Source organism: Mya arenaria, chromosome 7 (genome assembly GCF_026914265.1).
Source record: "Mya arenaria isolate MELC-2E11 chromosome 7, ASM2691426v1".
NCBI lineage: Eukaryota > Metazoa > Mollusca > Bivalvia > Myida > Myidae > Mya > Mya arenaria.
The window spans coordinates 27,097,172-27,125,170 of NC_069128.1; the positions used below are offsets into that span (position 1 = coordinate 27,097,172).

The 27,999-nt window shown below is 33.8% G+C and overlaps 1 protein-coding gene across 5 annotated transcripts in view; it reads left to right on the plus strand.

The window, feature by feature from the left end:
- Nucleotides 1-27,948, plus strand: part of LOC128240406 (microtubule-actin cross-linking factor 1, isoforms 1/2/3/4/5-like) — a 101,875-nt gene extending 73,927 nt beyond the window's left edge. For 3 of the 5 annotated variants that reach the window (XM_052957040.1, XM_052957042.1, XM_052957041.1), the window contains 13 exons: nucleotides 2,254-2,426; nucleotides 10,902-11,061; nucleotides 11,824-11,985; nucleotides 12,345-12,470; nucleotides 14,342-14,596; nucleotides 15,002-15,183; nucleotides 15,568-15,863; nucleotides 17,116-17,228; nucleotides 18,499-18,636; nucleotides 19,074-19,191; nucleotides 20,228-20,389; nucleotides 22,434-22,553; nucleotides 24,570-27,948. In XM_052957040.1, coding sequence (XP_052813000.1) covers nucleotides 2,254-2,426; nucleotides 10,902-11,061; nucleotides 11,824-11,985; nucleotides 12,345-12,470; nucleotides 14,342-14,596; nucleotides 15,002-15,183; nucleotides 15,568-15,863; nucleotides 17,116-17,228; nucleotides 18,499-18,636; nucleotides 19,074-19,191; nucleotides 20,228-20,389; nucleotides 22,434-22,553; nucleotides 24,570-24,934 — 2,370 coding nt within the window. In that variant the 3' untranslated portion in view covers nucleotides 24,935-27,948. Of the gene's footprint in view, nucleotides 1-2,253; nucleotides 2,427-10,901; nucleotides 11,062-11,823; nucleotides 11,986-12,344; nucleotides 12,471-14,341; nucleotides 14,597-15,001; nucleotides 15,184-15,567; nucleotides 15,864-17,115; nucleotides 17,229-18,498; nucleotides 18,637-19,073; nucleotides 19,192-19,616; nucleotides 19,692-20,227; nucleotides 20,390-22,433; nucleotides 22,554-24,569 lie in introns of all 5 variants that reach the window. The other 2 variants (XM_052957043.1, XM_052957044.1) reach the window with 2 other exon arrangements.
- Nucleotides 27,949-27,999: the final 51 nt, after the last annotated feature.

Here is a 27,999-nt window from a genome sequence, read left to right on the forward strand (position 1 = left end):
TCCGTCTTGTTAGTTTATTGTATATAGGTCAGACTGTCTATAAGTTATCAACACTACATTGACAATATCATAGTTTCCCATGTCCTTGGAATACCCTGTGGTCTTCTGTAATACGAGGAATGACAAAACGATCAACACTACTATTACATCCAGATTTTCAAATGTCCTTGGCATACGCGATGCCCTTCTGTAGTACGAGGAATGACAAAACCATCAACACTACTACAGACAGAACTATTAACAATACTGTAGTACACGTGTATCCTTATTTCCCATGTTCTTGAAATACCCCATGTTCTTTTGTAGTACGAGAAATGACTCAACTATCAACATTACTATAGCATCCTGACAATTCTGTAGTATCCTTATTTCCCATGTTCTTGAAATACCCAATGTTCTTCTGAAGTACGAGAAATGACTCAACTATCAACATTACTATAGCATCCTGACAATTCTGTAGTATCCTTATTGTCCATGTCCTTGAAATACCCAATGTCCTTCAGAAGTACGAGAGGCTAGGAGATGACACAATTACCACCACTACTATAGCATACTTGTACTATAGCATCCTCATTAACACCTAATAATAATAATAATAATAATAATAATAATAATAATAATAATAATAACGTACAATGTAAAAAACTAGCCAGTATCCAAACAGCCATCAACGACGACCCTGTTGAGAGGAAGATAGTGAAGACCTTACAGACGAGATATACACATCGACACAAAACGACAAAAGCACTTACTGCATTTGCATTAAAATATATTTTACATGATAAATACATGCTGGGATTACCGCACTGGTATGTGTGACGGAATAAAACAATGGCGTATGTAATACATGGTGAAACACCTTCCATGGACCACCTACTGACATGCTTGTTTGTATTTTGTCAAATTTAGATGTTGAATCCCTTCCTAAATGTAAACATTTACCCAAAGGGCGAAAGCTCATGACCCGGTACACAATGGCAAAGCAACTTAATGCAGATAAATTCACCTTTAAACAGACAGTTAACATACAAAGTATCTTATTAAGTTAATGATGAAGGCATCAAATTTCAACGTAGCTTAGTAACAGGTTAGAAGGGGAGCGAGGTTTATACGGCGTGTCAAAATTGTTAAAATAATTGCACAAACTTCCAAGATGGGTTTTTAACAGTGTTATATTCATGGATTATTAATCATGCAAATTAGGTAAACGATTTATTTAGTAAAAAAAACATGGCCTACTTTATTGTGTGTCGTAATGCGTTACTGGTGATGAGATATTTAACATGGTGCAAACGTTTGTACAAAGTAGTTGTGTACTCCACTTCTTACACGGGCTGACAAATTGGTTTTTGCAAGCTATTTGAAATATTATACGATGCAGGTAAACAGTTAAAATTTCCAGATACAAGAACACAGTATGACATCAATATACTCGTTATTATTTATTGATTCGAGGCATCATTTGGTAAACTCAGTGTTACCACTAACAGTTTTGGAGAGCGCTGTTATTGTAGCTGTGTACTTGGTGGCTCTTGATTCAGCTGAAATTTCCAAACATTAAATAATTGTTATTAAGTTCTATTACATTGTCATTCCATTATATAAGTTCTTATAAGTAAAAGATGCTGGTAAACTATAAAAAACTAATGACGTTGGGCTGAACGTTTTGATTTTTTTATTTAAAAATCTTAAATATACAATCATGATTTCGTTAGATATTTGTACATGAAGAAATTTCCTAACCTAATTGTGCTGATATGACTGTCCCCGTGTTTTCTCGTTATTTGTAGTTACTCAGTTGAAACGCTCCCTTCGCTTACTGGCAACGGTAAACATACAAAAATAACCCATTTAGTGCTCTCTCTTTTTAAATATTCTCCCTTTTCCGAGTTATTCGAGGACAAATATTTTCTTTTCACAGTCTTTTTGAACCGACCCTCTTCGTGGGTTTTTCGTGTGATACACTTGAAACGCCCCCTTCGGTGTGGGTTTCACGAGCAACACATTTAAAACGCCGCCTTTATTTCATTTGCATTCATTTGAATATCCTCATTGTTTCCAGTATATAGAATTCGTCCATTGAAACAACATCAGTGGTTTCCAATACATTTGAAATGCCCCCTCCTTTAAAATACCCGTTCTCTTGCAGAGTTTACTGAGATTTCAAATTCGCAAAATTCGAAGTAATACAAAAACATCACACACACATACCTTTCATTATAATTTTGTTCACACGATCTCTTTTTGCTCCAGCGTTTCCAACACCAACTAGCAGCGAAACATCCGGCATTCTATTCCGCGTCTCGTCTCGGTCGTAACCTCAAGGACCGGTGCACGAAAACGGACCCAGAACGCGAGGAGCTCCAACAGATGCTCGATGACCTGAAAAATAAATGGAATTCTGTTCGTTCCGTGGTCTCAAAAAGGTAAGTTTGTGAATGAATAATTATTGTAATTTTGTCGCTATATGAATTAAATTACTCATATGTTAGACAATTTAATAATACAAAGGACAAATTCAGTAGTCGAATCTTAAAAAAATAAACCATGTTTAGGGCACAAGACAAGAACCCAAACGACAAAGAACTATAGACACAAACAGATTTACATCATGTACATAGACACCAAAATTACACCACATACACACAAATACAAACAACACAAACAACCCTCTTTAAGTTGCTTTACCCATAAGTAATAAAGCATTCATTATACCAGGTTCGAGTTTCATAAACGTTTCGGCTAGAATAAGCATGGTAATCACTATGTATGTGTCCGTCGAACTGTCTTCATCCTTCGCAAGACGTACTCTTTGGAAAGATATATCCTCGTCAACAGTAAAACGGGCAGACGAACATTTGTGAGAGTATGCCTATAGATGTTAATTTGGAGCACACTTTTTATCAATGAAATCGCGAAAGGGCCGTATCTGGTGTTTGCAAAACTCGTGGCCCACAATCCATGCTTGATTTTATAATGACGGTTTAAGTATTGTGTTAAACTTTGCCAAATGTGTTCTCATGCAATATAATAGTATTAAATCAAATTACCAATCAAAACTGATAAAAAATGTCAGCATTACACAAACATAATTTGTCCCTCGTTACTTACCGTCTGGTGAACTCTACATCGCCATTGGCTGTAGTTTTGGTCGTTAAGTTTGTTAGTACACTGTTGAAAAATGCATTTTGTTGCACAGAATTTGTTTTATGTAATTTTTAGTAACTTAAAATCTTGGAGTTTGTCTTCGATAAAAATCAGAAAGAAAAATTCATCCAGTTCAAATATCGTTATTTTTTAAAATGGTACAAATGTATTTCAAATATTTTGAGACGCCCCCTTCTCTTACCTGTCTAATGTCACCGGAGCGTGACTCATACCGTATACGGCATACTTCTGTCAATACCGCCCACGGACTATGTGAACGATAGCTACCGAAGCATCCCGAAAACCGAATTGTCAATTAAAGCGTCTAAATTGGGACAAACGCTTGTGAAACTAGAAGCAATTAGTGGGGATTATTGTGTATTGTGGATTAATTAAAAGACTATCAAACTGGCGTCAGACTCAGGGACGGATATGGGCTCGGAGGAGGAGCGGTGGGGACAAATGACAATTCCTCGGTTGATGAGAATGTCAGTGAGGTAATATTCATTGTCAGGTGTGATTTAAATGACGCGATCTTTTGTTTACACTTTGCCTTTGATCAATTGATATCGATATAGACCGAAAGTAATATATATTGACATACGCGATAATTAGGTTTTCACTGAAGAATAAATACATTTTCGATGATTATTTAACTGATATAGTGTGATATGTATATTTTCTACCATCAAGATGTTTTATCGGTCTTGGTAAAACAAAAGTTACATTGAATTATTCATCAGGAGGATTGGAGAGTGGAAGTATGTTATTGATCAGGGGCATCTGGTTTCACTGTTTTACACAGTAATGCTATTTACATTAATAAGAAAATAGAATTTGCTAATGAATTTTCAATATATTATTGGTCATCAAGATAGTATGATATGATATCATCAACACTGAACAACAGCCTACTCATTGCAACATGTATAATGTATATATACAAGTATGTAATTGAATTGTGTATCTTTATAAATAAAATTAATATAGTATTAAAGATGTCTGGATTAAAATACTGGACTGGATTATTCAAGAGTTTGAAATCTTTTCATATGTAAAATATTATAGTACAGGTGTTTATAGAAGGAACATTAGCAGACATATATATACATTCATTTCATATATGCGCCTTCGTGTAGCCGAGTCATTTATTGACAAGTTGCTCAATTTGATATTTATCGTAAATGGTACAGACATTCTTATTTATGTTTAGGTATTGTTTTACTCTTAGGCCAATAAATATAATTGAAAGAAACAGCATGGAACCTTGTGCATTTTATAGACATGTAGTTTAATTGTTTATCATTATCTAATATCGATAAACACATATTGCATTTCCGTTCATCAAATGCCGTCTCTATTGATGCTCCCAGCAGCATATCACAGTTTTTAGGGACTTAAGGAAACCCCTGTGTCTTATCACACTTGTCAATAGATTTGCCACTTCATCAAAATGTTTTCTTAATGGCCTAATCACCTGTCATTAACAAATACCTTAAGGCAAGGTTGAAAGCTTTTGTTAAACTATTTTGCTACTTAACACACATTTAAAAATAGTGTCATTAAAATATTTTACAAATTATGTCAGAATTTCACACTTAAGTTACTCTGATGTTTAACAGTATGGAATTTTGCAGCTGATGTTTAATAATCTGAATAAACTCCAGATTATTTATTTAATGATATTTTTTTGTAGAAATGACAGAAACTGATTATTTCAAATTTAACCTAAATATAAAACATGTTTTGCACTCAGTGTTATTGCAAAAACACAATTTTAAATTTATAATCAAATGCTCTTAAAAACAGTTAATTTAAAAAAAAACAATAAATCAAATCTTATATCATTTATGAGACAGAGTATGTCTGTATGCATATATAGCATGCCAATTTCGTTATGCCTCAAGAATAGGTTAAGTACTATTTCTGTCTCTCTGTCAGTGGTTTATGGGAGACATGTACACATCATAGACAGGCCATTGATAGTTTTTATTGCCTTGCAAATTGTAACATTTCATATGATTCAATATATTTAGTATTTACGAATCGCAACACAGGTTATAACACCAAACCTAGGTGGCCTTGTATAACTATATTGGTCATTGTCATGACTATGTTTATAGCATAGTTTCGTCATTGTTATTTAGTAAACATGTCCAATTTTTCATTTCATTGTCACAGGTCATGCACTTAGGTGCTCAGAAAGTCACAATTATTTTTATTTATCTTTAAAGTCTGTATTTCCTAAATTATACTTTGTAGTCTCTTTTGGAAATATTTAATGCTAACTTTCTTGGTGATTAGTCCTAAATGCGTCGCCACTGCCTTTATTTTAGCCATTGCACATTAATGAGTTACTAAATAACTCACTTATTGAAATCTAAATTGATCATTCGACTAAATGAAAATTTGGAGGTTGCTTTTGTTACTACATGTATATATATTCGCAATTTGGCATTTTGTTATATTTGATATCACACCTCCAACATGAATGACGCACCGTCATTGGTCCAGGACTGGTCACACAGTGACCCCATATTTTTCCAAATTTGGTCACCAAATTTAAATCATACCAAAATGGCATCTTTTTTCTCATTCCAATGAATATTCCGATGCATAAATGAAACATGTAAACAGGTTGTCAACGTGATATATATGTTATGGGGTTAGTGACCCAATATGGGGCGCAGGAAACCATTTTCGGGCTCGAGCTTCTGCCCCCTGTACATCCCATATCTGGTCACCTACTAACCCAATGACGTATATATCATGTCGTCAACCCGTTTTTATTGATCAATTTATGGGAAATGTTTCATTTATGGATTGGACTTAATTTTGATACAATAATTAAGTGACCCAATCTGGAAAAATATCCGCTCACCGCGTGACCAGTCCTGATCCAGTGGCGCTGTTTCTTTCATGTTGGAGACTATATATATATAAGGTTCTTTACCTTCAACATTTACAGATAACTTTTGTATACCTGTTTCGAATGCAAACACCGTATAATTCACTATCAGTGCGAAGAACTCTGGTGGAAATAATTTGTACTATAGGGTACTGTAACATTCGACAATTCGATGAAATAACATAATTGCAAGTTAGTTTACAATCCTGGCTAGAAGTTGGTTTTGTGTGAAGATTATTCAATATTGTGTATTCTCGGGTATTGCCACAGACGTTTGTACCATAAGACAGTGAATGCCTCATTTAGCAAGTTTAATAGGCTCTGACAGCTTAATTTATGAATTACATTATCACTAAGAAAACTATCAATGAAAATGGTTTAAAAGTTTAAAGTTGAAATATTTTATGAAATACATTTGTATGAAATACATTTGTATGAATTTGGATGTTTAGTATTAGAGTCAGACTGTATACTTCATTAAGTAGAGCAATATTTATTTTATATACCATTATTGCATGGCATAATGTTAATTTTTGAGGATTTGGGGGGATTGAATAAGCTAAGAGTAAGCAGATTATTACTTGACTTTTTGAATCAGGCTTTAAGTTTTAATTAGTATTTAAAAGTACATCTATAATTGAACTCCCTAAATCATCAAATAATGCAACTTTCATAATGAGATCAGACTTAATTGTTTAGAAAGCCAAAAGAAAGCACTCACTTTTACTTAAAGATAAATCAACATCACAAATCCAAGTGGATATATTCATGGCAGCATATTCCAGTTTATTCCAGCATTATGACCCTATATATACATCTGGTACTGGATGTTCATTACGGCACATTTTCAGCATTATGAGTTTATGACCATGATGTATACATCTGGTACTGGATGTTCATAACGGCACATTCCAGTATTATGACCATATACACATCTGGTACTGGATGTTTATTACAGCACATTCAAGCATTATGACCATATACACATCTGGTACTGGATGTTTATTACAGCACATTCCAGCATTATGACCATATATACATCTGGTACTGGATGTTCATTACAGCACATTCTAGCATTATGACCATATACAGCATTATGACAATATATACATCTGGTACTGGATGTTTATTACAGCACATTCCAGCATTATGACCATATACAGCATTATGACCATATATACATCTGGTACTGGAATGATCCAAATCATAAGTAAGTGATAATGATAAGCCCATGATAATCAACTTTCCCACAAATCCTGCTGTCAGTTCACAGTATTCATTTTGCATTCTTTAATAACTGACTGGCTTATTCAATGTAATGTACTGAAAAAACATTCGGAAAGAAAAGCATTTGAAATAATATAATGTTATCAATTTCCTCATGCAATCACTGACTACACAACCATTTGTCTCTTACAAAAATACGACCCTCCCCCATCCCCAATAGAGTGCTAAGGTCCTGACCCCCAACCTGGAAAAACCTACCCTTCCAAATTCACTATCAACCCTCAAGCTTGTTACAGGATGCATAGAGCACATATATTGTGTATTTCAAAACATCATGTTTCACTGTAATGCACATTTTCAAGCTAAAAACAATTGCATTTATTGTTGTTTTTAGAAATCCCACCCTATGGCCTTGACCTAATAAAATTGTGTAAGTTTTTTCAGCATTCTGGAACTGAAGGACAATATAACGGTAACCACCATAATACTAGTAAATCAGCCAACTCAGAGGCCATATGCTTCCAGGATAAAACAAATGTTACTGATACTCCCTATTGATATTATGTCTGGTTCTCCATTGAAATATAAGATGAAACAAATTGTGAAGATATTATCAGTATTTCATTTTATAGGTATGAAAGGGACCGTCTCAAGGTTTGAAATCTGATGTGAAATATGGATATCATTATAACTATGTTTGGTTTTGTCATGACCTAGTTAATTGTAATTAAAAATGTACATTTGGATGGCATTCATGATACAAATATCAATATCAAGAAATATATTAATTACCGGGGTATTAAATTTCTGTAACCAATTTTACAAGTAATAGTAAGATGACATGAATTTAAATCTTAATGATTAAGAATGGGTTGAGTGAGCGTAGGGAATATGCCCTTCTTAATCATTCAGATTTAATTAGGTTCATCTAACTGACTTAGAATACCACCTCATTGGTTATTGATTGGTCAATATTTATCCAATTATAACTACTGACCAATTAACTTATTTTTATAAGTTTATTAGCCAAAAAATAACATGTGGACATCTTCTTAAATTTTTTACATACAGTAATTGGCTAGAATTTAAATAAATTTATGTTTGGAAATTACCTAAACAATGTAAAAAATGATGGACAAGATTTACCATGGTTCCTTTTTCGCCTATTGACATGATAGTTGGCAATATAATGTATTCGATTAGATGAAACATGTGTATATACAGATATAAATCATCGACCAACATTTTAAACGAAGTTTGTTTAGGTGGAAAGTGTGTCCTAGAATGTATTTTAATCCCTTTGAAAGCTGTGAAGTGCTTTTCAAGTGTTTATATTCTGTTCAACAACATTCAACTAAAAGAGTTTCAATATCATCAACTTTCCGTTTTTAGACCAATGCAAACATTTCATGTAAATATTTTCACCGTGTTAGCTCAAAGCGCCAATGACGTTGTTAAGATTAAAATTTTAAAGAAAGAACTTGATACATTTCTTAAAGGATTTTGCCCCTCACTGGCAAAGTGCCTACTGTATCAAAATATGATTACAATTTCTGATTAACATATTAGGAACCATTTTCACTTAAAAGCTCTTCTTAGCACTTAATTTTGGTAAGTTTTAATTTGACTTAAAAATGTCAAGTAGTCCGTTTTCAATCTGTAACAACATTGCAGTCTTTTGAAAAAAGCTGTATTTTAAAGCTAAATGCTTTGTCATTCTTGACCCTTGTGTTATGTTTTGATTGTTGACTCCTTGCTGGGGGAGTTTAATGTCTTTTACCTGATTTTGTTAGGTGTGCAGCTTGGAAAAGCATTTCTGTTATTATATAACATTATTTGAATAGTTTGTAAAAGCTTAAAGGGACTAGACGCCAGATGTTACACAAGTGCAAGAAAAAAAATAATAATATCATTGTGCACAATGCATTGGATCTTTAACTGATGTATCACATCACTTACGACACAATGTCTTGTACCTTTCACAGGTTTTGGGGAATTTTTCCAATTCGAAATATACTGGGTCTGTCTACCATGTAATTCCCAGTTAATAAATAGTGTTGGTGTATGTATCTGTACCTAAGTAACCATAATGCGCTAATTTTAAATGGGTCACAGTTAAATTGAGACAGCAACAAATATTCTTATCATCATGTGAAATGATGCAATATCGGCCTCATACTAGCTCGTATTGACAATTATAGGCTCGTTTTGAGGCAATAATGTATTTGACGATTTTGGGACCATCTGGTGGCCCTTTAATATACCAACATTAATACATTTAGCTCAACTTGGAAGATTTGTCAGTTTTGAATTACTCTTTGAGTCCTGTTTCCTTGGAGGAATCTCGGGCTGGAGCACTGGTGTTCTTTCAAACAGGCCAAGAGGAACATGTCTTAGGTTGGGCGTGCACCCATGCCCTCTTCGGTGGGAGGTGGCACCTTGACCACCAGACCACGCTCACCTTCTCACCCAAATATTATGTTGGCATCTCGACAGAGTTGTAGTTGTGACCTATATCTCTATTTACAGTATAAAGCCATTAACCATTTAAACATATCTGCTTATTTGCTCAAACTTGGCCTATTTTCAGAATGTACCCAAACAAACATTGTCTGGGATTACTTTAGATGACCAATTTCTTCTACCTATATATTTTGTACGGACAATAATTGCCTGATTACATGTAAATACAAATATCGAATGGTCAGAGAATCTAGTTTTTATTTTCTGCACCATTTCAGGATCATATTATTAATATATTACCTAATATTTTAATTTTAAAGTTTATTATATTAAGGTACATTTAAATGTGAAATGTGAACATCAAATTTAAAAAATGTTGAAATGATTTATCTTTAGCATGTAGCTAGCAGAAAGCCAGCCCCAGTTCAAACAGACCCGTCTATCATTCTATTTTAGACTTTTTCAAGAGGAAAAGTAAAATACAGATAACTGCCCATATTCATTGAATTTGTTTACATTTGGTTTATTGGTTTTGGCTGATAGCTGGAGGACCGTTTGAGAGCATATGTCTGTTATTTGTTGTAATATTGATCTTGAATGACAAATTCAAAACTGTTTCTGACTGTTGAATGATATACAGTACCCCAGTATTTGACTTTTGAAGCCTATGCACTCGAAGAAGTCGAAATATATTGAGGCAATGAATTCCTCGTCCTTTGTAGTGGAGAAAGAAGTAATCTCCTCTGGTTTTATACAATCTTTGAAATGCAGCCACATTTTTGCATATATACCAGTATATATATAGTATTTTTTGCTCTTCTTACGCTTCTCCCACACCAAACTCTCTTTCCAGCCAAACATAAATACTCAGCAAAAAACAATTCCTATAGAATTGACTTGGCAATTTCTACAATCGAAGCAGTGATCATATTGCACGCAAGTTTGCCAGCTTGAATCATTCTGGGTTTTGTTATATGTTTTTAAATAAGGGCTCATGGGTTTATAATCTTATACTAGTGAAGGATATAGCACACATATTCAGGGCTTGTTTAAGAAAAATCTGATTTTTGATGTAACTGTCTAAATCTGTCAATATAAACATATGTATAAAAATAAAGTGACCTCTTGTTACAAAATGACCATTTTCTATTTTCAGTCAAAACAAGCTGGACGAAGCGTTGTTGACGTCGGGGCGAGTGGCCGATGCCCTCAGCTCCATGCTGGAATGGTTGAGCAAGGTCCAAGCCAGCCTCGGGGAAGAACAGCCAATACTGGGTGACCTTGACACTGTCAGCATGCTTATAGAACAACACAAGGTGGGTTTCAATGGTGACCATTGTCATATCAGATTTCTGTATTATATTCAACAATTGTTTGTATTCAATAATCATTCAGAGTTAAAATGATTGGGCAACATCCATGCCAGCCTCAGGGAAGGTCATGATTGGACATTCATATTACACTGTATGATTGTTCTGCTCCTATAGCTAGATTTATCTCCAAACCAAACCTCAGACCAAACATCTTTGCCATGAAGATCATCTGGTAATCTTACAAGTGGTCATCTTAAGTAAAGGGAGTTAATTCACTTCTAACACAACAAAGAACTGAAATTAGTGAAAATAATTCATATTGACATTGTACATGCAGGCTCTTCAGCAGGAGTCATTTGCTCTTTAGCATACAGTTTCTACCATGAAGGTGTCAACCATAGGAAACTAATTTACCTCATACAATTAATAACTGAAATTAGGGGAGATAATTAGTATTTACATTCTACATGCAGGTTCTTCAGCAGGAGTCATTTGCTCTTAAGCATACAGTTTCTACCATGAAGGTGTCAGGCGAAGGGAGCTAATTTACCTCATACAATTAATAACTGAAATTAGGGGAGATAATTAGTATTTACATTCTACATGCAGGTTCTTCAGCAGGAGCCATTTGCCCTAAATCAAACACTTCCTACAATGAAGGCCTCTGCCTTTCATCCCCATGTTCGTCCAAAGTAAAGGGAAATTCTCTTGAATTATATTTGAAGATTTAAGGGAGATAATTCAATATTTCTTACACCATTGCAGGCCTTACAGCAGGAGTTATCTGCTAGAGAACAGACAGTTGCTGCCATGAAGGCTTCTGGAAACTTGCCCCCAGTACAACTTGAGGAGCTGAACACACTGTGGGACTCCGTTAACATGCTGGCGGATGTCAGGGAAAGCAAACTTAAAGAATCTCTACAACTGGTGAGTTTTTAAAAGCATTGTATGTGCATATTTATTTAGATGCATTATCTGACTTTTCAGTTGTTTTCAAAATTAAACAGAATAAGACATGATTCAAATAATATTGAGTTTATGGTTGTTACTAGTGTAAGATAAAATGCTTTGCTATACAGTAATTATAGCTTCCGTGTTGGATTTAAAATTTGTAAAAAGGCCTTGAATGGTAATTTCACCATTAAAATAATACTTTTATGCTATCATAAGGGATATTTGTTCATCTCTTAATTTTAAATGTTATTTGAGTGGGTCATATAATTATGTGCTATGTGTTTCATTGACCTTATCTTTATTATAAATGGATATTTGTTTTCCCCCTCCAGGCTGAAGAGTTCCAGTCTGTTGTCCAGGTGATGAGGGAATTCCTGCCCCAAGCTGAGGCTGAACTTAAGTTTAAGGCCTTGCCTGAGGATGAGGTGGCCATTATACAGCTTATAGAGAAACATGAGGTATTTAGCTAATAATAATGTGAGGTATTTTAGCAATTGTAGCCCATAAGGTATATTAGCCATTTAAGCCCATGAGGTATATTAGCCATTTAAGCCCATGAGGTATTTTAGCCCATAAGGTATATTAGCCATTTAAGCCCATGAGGTATTTTAGCCCATAAGGTACATTAGCCATTTAAGCCCATGAGGTATTTTAGCCCATGAGGTGTATTAGCCATTTAAGCCCATGAGGTATTTTAGCCCATAAGGTACATTAGCCATTTAAGCCCATGAGGTATTTTAGCCCATAAGGTACATTAGCCATTTAAGCCCATGAGGTATTTTAGCCCATAAGGTACATTAGCCATTTAAGCCCATGAGGTATTTTAGCCCATAAGGTACATTAGCCATTTAAGCCCATGAGGTATTTTAGCCCATAAGGTACATTAGCCATTTAAGCCCATGAGGTATTTTAGCCCATAAGGTACATTAGCCATTTAAGCCCATGAGGTATTTTAGCCCATAAGGTACATTAGCCATTTAAGCCCATGAGGTATTTTAGCCCATAAGGTACATTAGCCATTTAAGCCCATGAGGTACTTTAGCCCATGAGGTACATTAGCCATTTAAGCCCATGAGGTATTTTAGCCCATAAGGTACATTAGCCATTTAAGCCCATGAGGTATTTTAGCCCATAAGGTACATTAGCCATTTAAGCCCATGAGGTATTTTAGCCCATAAGGTACATTAGCCATTTAAGCCCATGAGGTATTTTAGCCCATAAGGTACATTAGCCATTTAAGCCCATGAGGTATTTTAGCCCATAAGGTATATTAGCCATTTAAGCCCATGAGGTATATAAGCCATTTAAGCCCATGAGGTATATAAGCCATTTAAGCCCATGAGGTATATAAGCCATTTAAGCCCATGAGGTATATTAGCCATTTAAGCCCATGAGGTATATTAGCCATTTAAGCCCATGAGGTATATTAGCCATTTAAGCCCATGAGGTATTTTAGCCCATAAGGTATATTAGCCATTTAAGCCCATGAGGTATTTTAGCCCATAAGGTATATTAGCCATTTAAGCCCATGAGGTATTTTAGCCCATAAGGTATATTAGCCATTTAAGCCCATGAGGTATATTAGCCATTTAAGCCCATGAGGTATTTTAGCCCATAAGGTATATTAGCCATTTAAGCCCATGAGGTATATAAGCCATTTAATCCAATGAGGTATTTTAGTCATTGAGGTATTTTAGCCCATAAGGTATTTTAGCCCATGAGGTGTTTAGCCCATAAGGTATTTTAGTCATTGAGGTATTTTAGCCCATGAGGTATTTTAGCCCATGAGGTATTTTAGCCCATAAGGTATTTTAGTCATTGAGGTATTTTAGTCATTGAGGTATTTTAGCCCATGAGGTATTTTAGCCCATGAGGTATTTTAGCCCATAAGGTATTTTAGCCCATGAGGTATTTTAGCCCATATGGTATTTTAGCCCATGAGGTATTTTATACTATGTGCATTTCAAAGCATACTCACTTGAAACTAAGTTCTTATGTTACCAGTGTCTGCACGTACATCAAATTAACTCTAAAATCTATAACTCAATAATTGTTGAGTTTTGTATGTTGACTAACTGTGAACAATTTGCATTTTTTGACATCAAATTGTAGTGTTTCAAGTAAACCAAGTATGAGGCATTGAACTTGTACTGAAATTGGCTTTACATACTGGATATCTTACACTTATGGCAAATTCTTCCAAAAAACAAGAAAGATGTATTCTGTAGGGATGGATATTGCCTTTCAATATTGTATGCCTTGTCAGTAGTACTTAATTTGCTGATGAAGGAGAGAACTTTAAACATGAACATGCCTCATGCTTTTACAGAAATTTCAAGCAGAACTACGTGGTCACCAAGACAACGTAGACAAAATCAAGATGCTTGCGGAAGAAATTCTGCTAAACTGCCACCCTAACGCCATCCGGTTCGTGAAATACTACCTGACCATCACACAGACGCGATGGGACCAATTATTACAGAGGGCCAAATCTAGGGAACAGCGATTACAAGAAGCTCTCAGAGGGATTCAGGGCAACGCTGCCTTGGTTGAGGAATTACTATCTTGGCTCACAGAAGCACAGGTGAGAAAATGGCATTTACTTGAGATTTCATGGTGAAAATAGTGGTTTGTTTCATGTATGATTTTAATAAGATTCTTTTCTGTAAGCTTAAAGTGTTTCAGGTGCTGTATTTAGAAATTTCTGTGTTCTGATAATTAGGAAATAATTTCTTAATTTATCAATCCACCCATAGCTTCTCATTTATTTAATTTCCTTTAAAATTCTGGAGCATTTTATGAACAGCATGCAGCTACAACATATTTGGGAGAAGAATCCTGCTATGGTTATAAATATTACTAGGGATAGCAACAAGTAGTAAATTTGGTATGAATATGGGAGTAGTGAATTAGTACCTGGGTACTCTGACGATCAATCGAGTACTCCGGTACTTGTTGCCATCCCTAATTATTACCATATCTCTTGCAGGTGCTACTGGTTACCAAAGAAAAGGACCCTATTCCCGATGACCTGAGTGTGGTGGAGACCCTGTGTAAGGAGCATTCAGAGTTTCACGAGGATATCAATTTGAAGAATGCTGATGTAGAGAGACTCACAAAAATACTACAGCATGAACCCAAGTCCCCCGGAGGGCCACGGGCATTTGGAAGGTGGGTAGGGGGTGTGGTTCGTGCTTTAATAACTTCTTCCAAGATGGGGCAGAGGCTTTTGAGAGGTGGGTAGGAGGGTGTAGTTTGTGCTTTAGTAACTAGTCCCCCCGAAGGGCCAATGGCATCTTAAAGGTAGGTGGGAGGGGATGTTTAAGCTTTAATAACTGTTAAAGAAAAAAATATTCAGGCCAAAAACACAGGTGAAGAAGGCCTGGAAATTCTCAGATATGTGTATGTGTGTGTATTTATGTAGGATTTATTCATATTTTAAGATTAATTGCAATGTACGGTAACTTCAACACCATTCTTAATAAAGATGGATTAGTTTTTAAAGAGAACATATATACATCATACATAGTCCTAAGTTATTCCTCTTATTTTCAGTCACTCAAGACTCAATGAAATTGACACACACAACCCGCGCGTAATTGCCTTACAAAACAGATGGCGAATGGTGTGGAGAATGTCCGTCGACAGAAAGAAAAATCTTGACGATGCGTTGGACACGTTAATGGAAATGGAAAGCATTAAAAACTTTGACTTTGAATTGTGGAAGGTTAGATATTTAAAGTGGATACAAGCCAAGAAAATGCGGATTACAGATTTCTTCCGTCGCCAGGATAAGGATGGGGATGGATTCTTGTCACGTGACGAGTTCGTGAATGGAATGTTACAATCAGGTAGGTTGGAAAGGTTTTTTGTGTCGCCTTCGAGGAATCATGTGACTTCAAAGATTAGAAAATATTTTTTAGCCTGTAAAAGACTATGCTACTTTTTGCTTCTACACGTGTAAAATATTTTAGATTTGCTTGTATTTTAATGATCCAATCCTTGGCCAAAATTTTAGCATTACATGTTGTACAGAATTGTGTCAAGTTGAAAGTTTGGCCAATATCTTGTCTTTTCTGTCAAAAAAATTATTTAGAAATTAATGTCACTTACTTGATTGTTTACATCACCCATGTGAGAACCCTTTTGAAGTCATGTGATTCCTCACCCTGTTACACAAGTATAACTTTGTCCGACATTGTTGTCACACTTACGTTTCCGATCAATAAGTTTTAATACGACTTGGTGTAGTGTCATCAGACACACATTCGTCATGGCGGTCTTTACTATATAAATAAAAGGCTCTCCCTATGACCGTCTGTTTCTATTTAATTTAGTTAATATTTGATGTTCTATTGTGTTTGTAGAATTAAAACTTAAGGTAAAAAATATTGTCAGACATTGATAAAAGTTATATAACAAGATGTAGTATTATTAAAGCATTTGTTCATTCGACCAAAGAAATATAATAATATTACTGCATTATTATAAATATGTTCCTGACCCAATTTGGCATTATTATATACATATTGACATCCCCCCCCCCAACTGATACATTTATTCATAGCCAATGGAGAACCTTTCTAGTCACTCATATAATAACCCAGGACCAACATACATGATATTGTGATTGTTAAACAAAGATAATAATTTTCTACGGCGGTCATAATCCAATTATTAGTATCAATTGCTTGGTGAAGTATATTAATGATTTGTTCAAAACAAAAGAAAGATGTTACATAGAACTATAGGGTCCCTTGAGAGTCAAGTAACACTGGTGCAACATCTGTTTAAATATACATGTTCTTGAACAATTACTAATAGGGATAACTCATATCAAGGGAGATAGTTTGTATTCCAATTACAATTCCAGAATAATCTCCCTTACAATAATTGAATGTCTATTATTATTTAAGATAAGCTTTTTTGTTTTGGTTTAAAAAAAAAAAAAATCTCCTTTCAAAGGTTTTGACAATTTTTTTTGGTATATATAAAATAAAGTTTAAGAGAGTGTTTGTAATCAACTTAAACCGTAATTAGGCACCGCTTGGGCTAATTCTAAGCAATGCTTTATGTTAACTTTGTGCCATTTTCTGTTTTCAGGGTTCAAAACCAACAAGACAGAGTTAAACGCAGTGTTCGATATATTTGAACGAGAAAACAGGGACTTTATAGAATACCAGGAGTTTATAGAAGCCATGAAAAAGAAAAGACATGTAAGTGGCAAAATGTTGCAGAATTTTGCATGAATTTTCTTGTATTCCCATTTCCCCAAGTATTCATTTTAGATTCAGCAAGTTGAGGTTTCCAGTGAACAGTTATGTGGAGTTTGGACGCCTGGTGACCCCACATTTTTTAAGTATGATTTATTAGGACTTTTTGGCCATCTTAAATCAACACATGTTTCATACAATCGCTCTTTCTAATTACTGGTAATATACCTACTATCTTTTGTGAAAATAAAAGCTTCATTCCTCAGTTGAGGCAAAGTGTATAATAATGTTTTTACAAGTGAAACTTTCAATTCAACTTTTGTTAAATTCTTGATCTTATCATATTTTCTTTTTCAATCGTTGACACCTGTATACATGTGTACAAAAAGATTTTTAAAAAAATATATCAATTTTTTTTTGCAAACAAACTTTTCTGCTCTTGAATGATTGCAATATTATAAGCCTTTTCACATCCAATTTCAATTTTAATGTAGAACAACAATATAAACTGTGTTAACTTTATCTATAATGTATTTGCAGTCATAACTTCTACATATGGTAATTTAATAGTAATGAACAATTAATACTCCTTGATACTTGAATTCTCACAGATTGACCGTTTTGACATTTTTTTAATATTTTTTCTTTGTCTTCAAATGAGCCAATATTTGCAAATATGTCTGAATACCAGTGATATAAGACTGCTGAAAAAAGAGCAGATCACAGTTTTTCACATTAACGTTGAAAATTGATGATTTATGTTTGAAAGTGTTAATATGGAAACGCTTTAAGAAAAAAGAGTTTTTCAGCAGTTATCCAAACATTTGAGATCTATTCTACTGTGAGTTATCTAATATGACACTTAATTGATGGCATAGATGCCAAAATCAAATTATACTGAGACAAAAATTAAAAGTAAAGTCAAATTAATCGGTGAGAAAGCAGCTTTAATTCTTACAGAAATCATATGGGGTCACCATCTAAATTTAAAATTATCGCCAACAACACGATAAATAAACAGCTCAATTGTTGTACAGCGGACATCTATAGTTTTAACTGAAAAAAAGACAGGATTATTGGTCAGTTATAAACACTACTTTTTAAACTGGCCTTGAAGATTCTAATTTTTTGTGCACTACAAAATTATTGTTTGATAACAAAAACAGCCTAAATGTTCAAAAGTTCCATAGCTTAGTTTGAAGCATTTAAAAACTGTGTGCTTTATTTACATTATAGCTAATGTTATGTAACTATTTTCTTAATCTATTTACAGCAAAAAGAGAGAATTAAGGGCAGTAACAAAATGATGTCAGACACAGAGTTAATACATGATGAAATTGACCGAGAGGTGGCTCTGTGTTCCTGTCGTAGCCCCCTCAGGGTGGAGATGGTGGATGAAGGGAAATATAGGGTATGTTGGGACTTGCTTTATTGTTTAAACATATGTTTATAAACTTAATTGCTCAATTCAACTTTTCTATGACAAGTTTCATAAAATTGTGTATAAAATGGCAAGTTACTTGCTGAATAAAGAATCTTTAAGGAAAATTTATATTGCAAACCTTTTGAAGAGCTTTATAAGTTTTCTGTGATGAGTTTCATAAATCTGTATATTAAATGGCAACAAATGTAAAATAATTTTGATCACATGACACATTTGCTGCCAAAAACAATGAATTCATTTGTCTTTTGGTACAGTTTGACACTAAATTAGAACATAAAGAAGATGGTATCATGTTTATGAACGGTTAGAGATGTTGATATGGTCATATTGAAAGATGATACTGTGGTTATGTAGGCATAGAGATGATAAATAAGAGAAATCAAAATGTATGTTGTGCATTTTAGTTTGGAGAGAAGAGCGCTATACGGCTTGTACGATTCTTAAACTCGACTGTGATGGTGCGAGTGGGTGGGGGTTGGATCACGTTAGAAGAGTTTCTAGAAAATAACGACCCTTGTCGAGGTATGTATGGCTGATTTTAGATTTTGAGTGACTTTCAATTACAATGGCATTTCCTATGAATCCATCTACTTTATAAAGCAAACATACTTCATGTGGTACTCGCTTCTCACCAAGGCTACCCGGGTTCGATTCCTGATCTGGGCGCATGTGAGTTGGGTTTGTGGTCACCATGCCGGACAAGTACGTTTCCTCCGGGTACTCCAGTTACCCCAAAACACAAGACCACAATCTGGCCTAATATCGTGGCAACAAGAGTGATGAATATAATGTTGCAATAACTGCACAATTGTTGTAAAATATACAAGTTTAAACTAAACTTACGTACTGGTACTTAATTTGAAATATTTCCTTGATATAACAACAAATATTATAAATGACATGCAAACAGAAAATTCAGCAACCTCAAGTGAATGAATTTCTTTTAGGGTCCGAAAAACGTGTAAACAATTTGAAGGCATTCAATGATAGTTTCTCAGAGAGCTTTTATAATGGTAGCAATTGTAAGTATGTCAATGGGGAAGAAGAGCATCACTTGTTAGTTTTGGCAAGGGAGCTAACTTACATTGATTTGACCTGCTGCACTAAAATTTAGCACATAACTCCTTACATTATGCACCTAATTGTTGAAGATGTGTTGCATTTTTCGGATATGGGCTGTTTTGTTTTATAATTTTTCATTTGCAACCTTAGTTAGAGAATGATAAATTACAGTATAACTGTTGCTTGATTTTGTTATTTGAGTTTTTTATTAGACTTCTTGAGCTGTAAATAAAGAAATAAGGAAATGGATACTAAAACTAATTAACAGAGTTTAAAATATTCCAAAGATGCAAATATGTTGCCTAGGAAATTCAAGGTTTGACTTAAAGTTCTCATTACTGACAAAAAACCCACTTACAAACATATTTGTAACTTCCAAAGAATTATTTGCATCTAAAATGAAAGCTGGAAATGATTTGGTGGCAGATTTAAAACAAAGGGAGATTACTAAAATCTGCTAACATAACCTTGGTTGTCTAACTTTTGTTTTATACAGCAAGAGGAAGAACAAATTTTGATCTCAGGAAGACACTTGGCGGGGCGGAAACCCCCACATCCCCTAACGGAAACTCAACTTTCCGGTCACGCTCCGGGAGCGGGACTTATGGGTATAAGTCTCGCCCCAGCGATCATGGTTACGCTTCGTCGGTTTCATCAGGTTTGTGGGAAGCAAGAGAATGTAGTCAGAAATTATTTTTTATGAGACCTGTGTATAAGAGTTTATTGCAGTGATTTTTCAGATTTATAAGCAGTTTTTAGGAGCATTTTGCCTGTTTGCCTAAGGTTGACTCCGATATGGACATGCACTCAATAGAATTAAACTTAAGTACATTCATTTGTTATTTAAAAAGATGAATAAAAAAGCCTGCCTCTTGCAAAAGTTACATGTACCTTCAAAGAGGTCTCTGGTTTTATATAAAAACATGGTTCATTCTTGGAAGAATTGACATTTTCTATATTGGTTTGTCCAATTATATAATGTCCATATCGGATGACAGAGTTTCAACACTTGAACCAAGCAGATAGTTATAAAGCTAGAATTAGCCAGTCTAGTAGACCATGAATAATTGATCTCATTGTTATGACATTGATAATTCTTTGAATGCAGGTCAAAACTTAAGACAATTGAATTGGAATATTCATAATCTTTCGGCCATTGAAAATTACTTAGTACATACACCAATGTCTTTGCAAAAATGATCGCTTGACAGATTCTGATTTTATTATTTCAGAAGCCATTTATAAAGAATACAATATATGCTTCTGTTTAAAATCTGATAACATGGAATTTTTACAACTTTTAGAGTTTTCAGTTCCGACAGAAAAATATCGTTTTAATACTTTCAAAGAATTATTGGTGCGTCATAACAATTATCACATGGTTTCATCTTCACATAGTTGATATATTAATCTCTAACATTTTGGCTGCGGGATATTTTCTCATTTGGTTTTATAACATGTCATTTATAACATTATTAAGAACTAAAATTGATATATTAATAAACTTTGTAGCTTGACAATTTTGCTTATTAACCTGAATAAAAATATGTATTGTTGTTCTAACATCAATGGTTCGTGTTAAGGATACAGTTCCAGAATCTGCTCCGATATACATTTTGCCTGCCAGGTCTTTCTTAGGCTTAAGTTTTATAACATGTGTTAGCAAATTGCCAAGAAATACACAGCTAATTGTGTCTTTATTTCTACCCAGTCCGCTACCTTTTACAATCTTGGATAAGTAATAACCATCCAAGCCTTGACTATTGGACATTCGGTACATATTCATGTTGTCAATATAGCCATTATATAAATATCGATATAGACCATATCATGTGAACATGTCTATAAACAACATAGTCACCTTCCAATTTTCATTGTTGAAATTGTTGATTTTCTTCGTTTGCTATTATAAAGACAGTTGTTTTTTTGGCATCTTTTGAGATTTTTTATTTTCACTTGGAATGATTTATTTTACATTACAAGGCATGTGTGCTTCATAATCTGATTTAATGATGGATATTTGCATGAAATTATAAAGCATGCAATTGAAATATGTTTTATATTTTATTGTTAAAATGAAAACGATGGAATATTATTATTTCTTGCTTATGGCTTCCTATAACTTTCACAAACTATATCATAATTCAAATCATATCAGTTCGTGTCATTCCTAGACAAACATCGGATTTAGAAAACAATACTGCCTTATCACAAAAATATTATAATATCGATAGTATAAAAATGCAATTCATCAGTCATTTGTTAAATTTCACTGCTACTAACCATCTTTCTACTCAGAGATAAATCGCTAGAGCTCAGTTGCAACATCACATGTTTTATACCGTATAAGTCTTAAAAGATGCATCAGGCACCTGTTAATTTAAAAAAAAATGTCAACTACGTATTTGTTCTAATATTGGTGTTGTGTAACCTAAATGTTGTACAACAGGGCAATTGTTTATATTAATGATGTCAGCAGGTTTGTTGTAAACAAATGGAATATGATACAATGTTCTAATAAGACCACTGTGAATTAGAGGGCTGCTGAATGGCGAAAAGTCGAATGTTGCATTTATTCTTTGATATCCTCGTTGAGTGTCCATAAGGGTTATTCGGACTCATCAGTTAGGACATATACGGTATCATATGCAGTTCACCATATTTACGAGTTACCATTGCACAATCACCGTGTTTCATTGTAGCGGGAAGTTCCGGAGATTCTTCACTGCGGAGGAGTAAACAGATGACCTCGTCCATGGTTAACCTCTCTGGCAACTCTAAATCTAACTTTGTGAACTCGTTGAGAAAACACCCTGACTTTGGTAGGTCAAATGTTTGAGAGGAATCGTTGACGGGGAAAAGTTTTAGATGGTTTGAAAAAAAGTTGAATTCATTGTCCAAAATGGTCCAAACTGGCTAATTGTTGATTTTCTTTTAAGCCCTGGTGGTAACTCTTCCTGAAAACACACTGACTTTGGTAGATGAAGTGGCTGGAGATAAATTTTTGACAGATTTAAAAAAAAAAAGTAGCACAGGAATGTTTATAGATACCATCTTGGCGAAGTATTCCCTGACTTGGTGACAATATTTAAGGATAATAAAACGTCCATTCAATGTTTGTCCATAATATATTGAAGGTATTTGATGTATAAAAATGTAAATATTAAGTTTCATATGTAAAGAAAAAGTGTGTGTTTTCCAAAAAATTATATTAATGCTCTCGTTTTTTCCCTATTTCAAAAACTCACTTTCTTTTTAATAAAAACTTGTTTTTTCTACCCCGACAATTCTGAGATCAAAATTTATCAACTCCGTTTCTTTAAAATAAATAAGAACTCTACAGTTCACTACCTGACTATCTGAATGGACAACAACTCCATATTCAACAACTCCATAATCAACAACTCCATATTCAACAACTCCATATTCAACAACTCCATAATCAACAACTCCATATTCAACAACTACATATTCAACAACTCCATAATCAACAACTCCATATTCAACAACTCCATATTCAACAACTCCATAATCAACAATTCCATATTCAACAATTCCATATTCAACAACTCCATATTCAACAACTCCATATTCAACAACTCCATAATCAACAACTACATAATCAACAACTCCATATTCAACAACTACATATTCAACAACTCCATAATCAACAACTCCATATTCAACAATTCCATATTCAACAACTCCATATTTAACAACTCCATATTCAACAACTCCATATTCAACAACTCCATAATCAACAATTCCATATTCAACAATTCCATATTCAACAACTCCATATTCAACAACTACATAATCAACAATTCCATATTCAACAACTCCATATTCAACAACTCCATAATCAACAACTCCATATTCAACAACTCCATAATCAACAACTCCATATTCAACAACTACATATTCAACAACTCCATAATCAACAACTCCATATTCAACAATTCCATATTCAACAACTCCATATTCAACAACTCCATATTCAACAATTCCATATTCAACAACTCCATATTCAACAACTCCATATTCAACAATTCCATATTCAACAATTCCATATTCAACAACTCCATATTCAACAACTCCACATTCATCAACTCCATAATCAACAACTCCATTTCTTTTGAATAAATATAAACACCATCCTACTTGACCATAAGGAAATCTGCATTACACTATTTTTACTCTCTAAGTTTGTCCAATTGTGTTGTGTGTTGTGTCTAACATATTTAACAACTGAGTGTGGTTGAATTATATGATTTTGTTTTATCAAATTTAAATCCTCTGAATACAAACTCGTATTGTTATCACTCATCAAGTTAGTAGCTAGTTTTCATGATCAAATTTTATTTTGCTTATAGATAGAAGAATATAGCTTGATAATATACAGAATGTTCTTGTATTAGACTAAAAAGTTTATTATTATTTTATAGAAATGTAATTAATATTTTGTAATGCGTACATATTCCTTCCCTGGAGGTCCTGAAGCATGGATGTAACTAATTTCCTTTAAAAAAAAATAAAAGTCTATATTTCACTGCCATTGAAAATGTTTGTTAGTTCCAGATAGAATGTAATTGCATTCAGAAATGCTGTCTTTATTTGAATTTTTTTTTATTTGATGCAATAATTTATTTTTTATTTTTCTGATCCATTAACTTGTGCTCTTTCTCTGAACAAAATTCGCAAAATCTATTGGCAAAAAATGTTTGATATTGATAATAGATATTTATTTATACTCCTACAAAAACGTTCGACTTTATCTTATTTTTTTTTGTTATGATTGTATAATCTCTGATTTTACCTCAATTTTAATTTCTCTCCAGGTTCCTCTGGTAGTCTTACGCGGTCAAAGCGTCTTAGTAGTTCATCTTCAAACATCACGACACCGACGAAACCACGCACCCCGTCTAATTCGGGAACCCCCACACCCCGATATATGTCTCCACGGCAACCCTTCGGTCGTTCAACCACGCCAACCCCGACTACAGCATTTGGTCGATCAACGACCCCAACACCTCCAAGGTCATCCGGGACACCTCGGGCATCATCTACGCCCAAAGCTCCTCGGTCTGGTAGACAGACACCCACTGCCGGGGGTAGAGCTACCCCTACAGCAAGTGGACGAACAACACCCACAATGTCAAATGGATCTAGGAGATTACCAACAACTCCAAAACCTAAAGTATAGTGATAATAAGCTTGCAAAGTGCATGGTTTTATCTACAGTACAGACAGTGTCTTAATTGGAGGTTGAAGTGGTGGTTCAAGAATGTGGCAGCCAAACAGCGATATTGTATAACAGCAAGTACAGCTGATTCTTATTGGCTGAAACTGTCATGTTTTGGTCCATTCAGAAACAAGATGGGAATTCAAAAAGTGGCAAAGTTCAAGCCATCATACAAGACAAGCTTTAAAGTTAACCATGGTGCTTGCTTAGTGAATTTCACAAACTGGAATGGTAATGGATACCGTAAAACTGGTATTACATCATTAAGTGTTCAGTGTTTTCCTGAATATATTTTTAAAATAATATGTTCAGGAATGTTTTCCTAAACATTGATTCAGTTAAAAAATTTGTATTCTTTAATGTTTTTCTAGACCAGGAATATTTTCTGAACATATTTAAGTTCAGGAATGTTTTTTGCTTAAACTAAGTTTTGTTCAGAATGTTTTTCCTAAACTAAGATTTTGTCAGAAATTCTTATTTTTGATTATTTACTTTATCAAAGAGTATAAAACTAGAAATATTTGTATAATGAATTACTTTAATGGTCTGGGGCTGTATTCAATATAAATCTTATCCTTATCCTTAGACATGCCTCAGTGATTCAATTCAGCCTTTTGGTCAGCTAAATAAACAGGCCAATCAAAACACTTAGTTTCTAATCTTAAACTTAAGTTCAATCTAAGGTGTGTATCAATATTGATCTTAATTGGATTTAAGAACGATGTAGCTAATCGGATTACTTGTTATTAAAACTGACCACTAGTGTGAATGACGTCTATGATGTATGACCGTAAGATTTACTTAAGTTTTACTTAAGTCGTATATTGCATACCGCTCCAGGTGTCTGACCACAATAAAATTTAATATTTCATTGACACAATAGTGTTATGGAATTATGGAAGATAATTGTATTGTATTCATAGAAACTATGGCCAGTGTATCTAGAATCTTATGTATGCAGAAGATCCTTCATTAGATGCTTTTCATTTTTATTGTGTGTGTTTTCTAAAACATACATCAAGTACTTTGGTAAAACATGTTTACGCCACATGCAGGATATTGTTCATATTATCATACAATACTCTGAAGGTGTTGGAGCAATGCAAGAAAATGAACAAAAATTAACTCACTGTCGAACCTTGTTGGCTTGAACTCCCAGGGACTGGCCAGGGACACCCAGAGCCTCGGAAAATTCAAGCCAAGTGGGAATGTTTACCTTCAGTACAATGAAATCTGTCATACAGTTCGAGCCAACGGGAATTTCAAGCCATTGGCAAGTTCCAGCCAATGGGGTTTGACTGTATATTAATTTATGGAAGAAGATTTTTACTTGTTGTCATTGTCCAATAACGTTCACTTTGACCATAACTCAAAAAGCGTTCAAGATATTGAAATACAAACTTGGTACATATGTTTCAAGAGTCAATAAGCTTATGATTATCATTAGAAAGGCCCATAAAATGTATATATAAGCATTAATAACGGTTAATCAATTCAGCTCTGTTTAACTGAAGAAAAGGTTTTCATTCGCTTTATTGCTTGTTTTTGTCTGATAACCTTGATGTTATGATTCAAAATTATAGATTTTTTCTGACTTAAACATTCCATTGCATTTTGTCTTTCATGAAGATTTCAACATGAACGAAAACTGCCATAGATTAGACTCGACATTCCATCATTGTTTCAACAGGCTCATAATGTCTCTACTGGTTGTGTTAAGCTTTATTTATTTACAGATCTTAATTATACTGTTGTCCCTTCAGTTTTGTAGCGAGTTTTTGGACTTAGAAATGTCTCATGGTTGTGTTTCTTAAGTTTGTGTCTCATTATGGGATTTTGAGATGGAAGTTAGAAAACATTGATTTGGAGTAAAGTTCACTGTAATTGTACCCAGAATTAATCAAACTATAAAATAAAATGTAATAATAGTCATTTTTTCAAAAAAAATATGACTTCGGTTAAAACACTGATTTGACACTTATTTGATCTCTTGGTGTCATTAAAGCTGCATTCTCACAGATGGACCATTTCGATAACTTTTTAATATTTTGTCTTAGAATGAGACCATTTTTGCATTAATGTCTGAGGACCAGTGATATAATACTGCTGACAAAGGATCAGATGGCAGTTCTCATATTAAAGTTCGAAAAATTGATGTTTTATGCCGAAAAAACAAACACATTTACATAAGGTTTAGCTAAAAATTTTAACCACAAAACTTTTATTTTCGAACATAAATATTAAAAACTGAGATCTGATGTTTTGTCACCATATTGTTATTGATAATTTTGAGGAACAGATTTGAAATTGAAATTACTTGGTCAATTTTTGCATGTTTCAACTCCACCATTTTCAAATTGACCCAGTGATCACTATCTAAACTATTTGTGTACAAATTGGATGTTATGAATGTTAAACCTAAGGAATGGATAATCAAATTAATTCATTTTGTTAACATATTTTTTTCTGCAGTTTACATTAATATGCCTTAAAAGTGATATTATGCATTTTTGTATATCTTGGCTTTTTCACCTTTTAAAATCATTTTATGCAAACATATCATATTTTATTATAGATTTCTGCTATACATATTCATGTTTTGTATATATTTATTTGTTTTATGCCATATAAACATATCACTGAGTTAATTCCCTTTAATGGTAATTAATTTCATAGTTTATTTAAAAAAATGATGTAATAATACAACTAAATTTTTTTTCGATGAGTTTTCATAAACCAAGAGTTTCTATTTAAAAGCACAGGAATTAAGTCTATGAATATTTATAAATATTTGTTCATAATGTCAACCATTTGAATCCATGTACGCTGGTATGTTTTTGTATATTTCTTGTTCAACCATGTTCATGTATATTTATATACCGAAATACACTAGGCTATAGGGACTTGGAACATTAAGATATGGCCGTTTTGTATATCGAAATGTTAACAATAAAATAAAATGTACATTATGCAAACTGTGTTTTGTTTCTTTTATTTTATAAAGTACAGTGGCTTATAATATATTC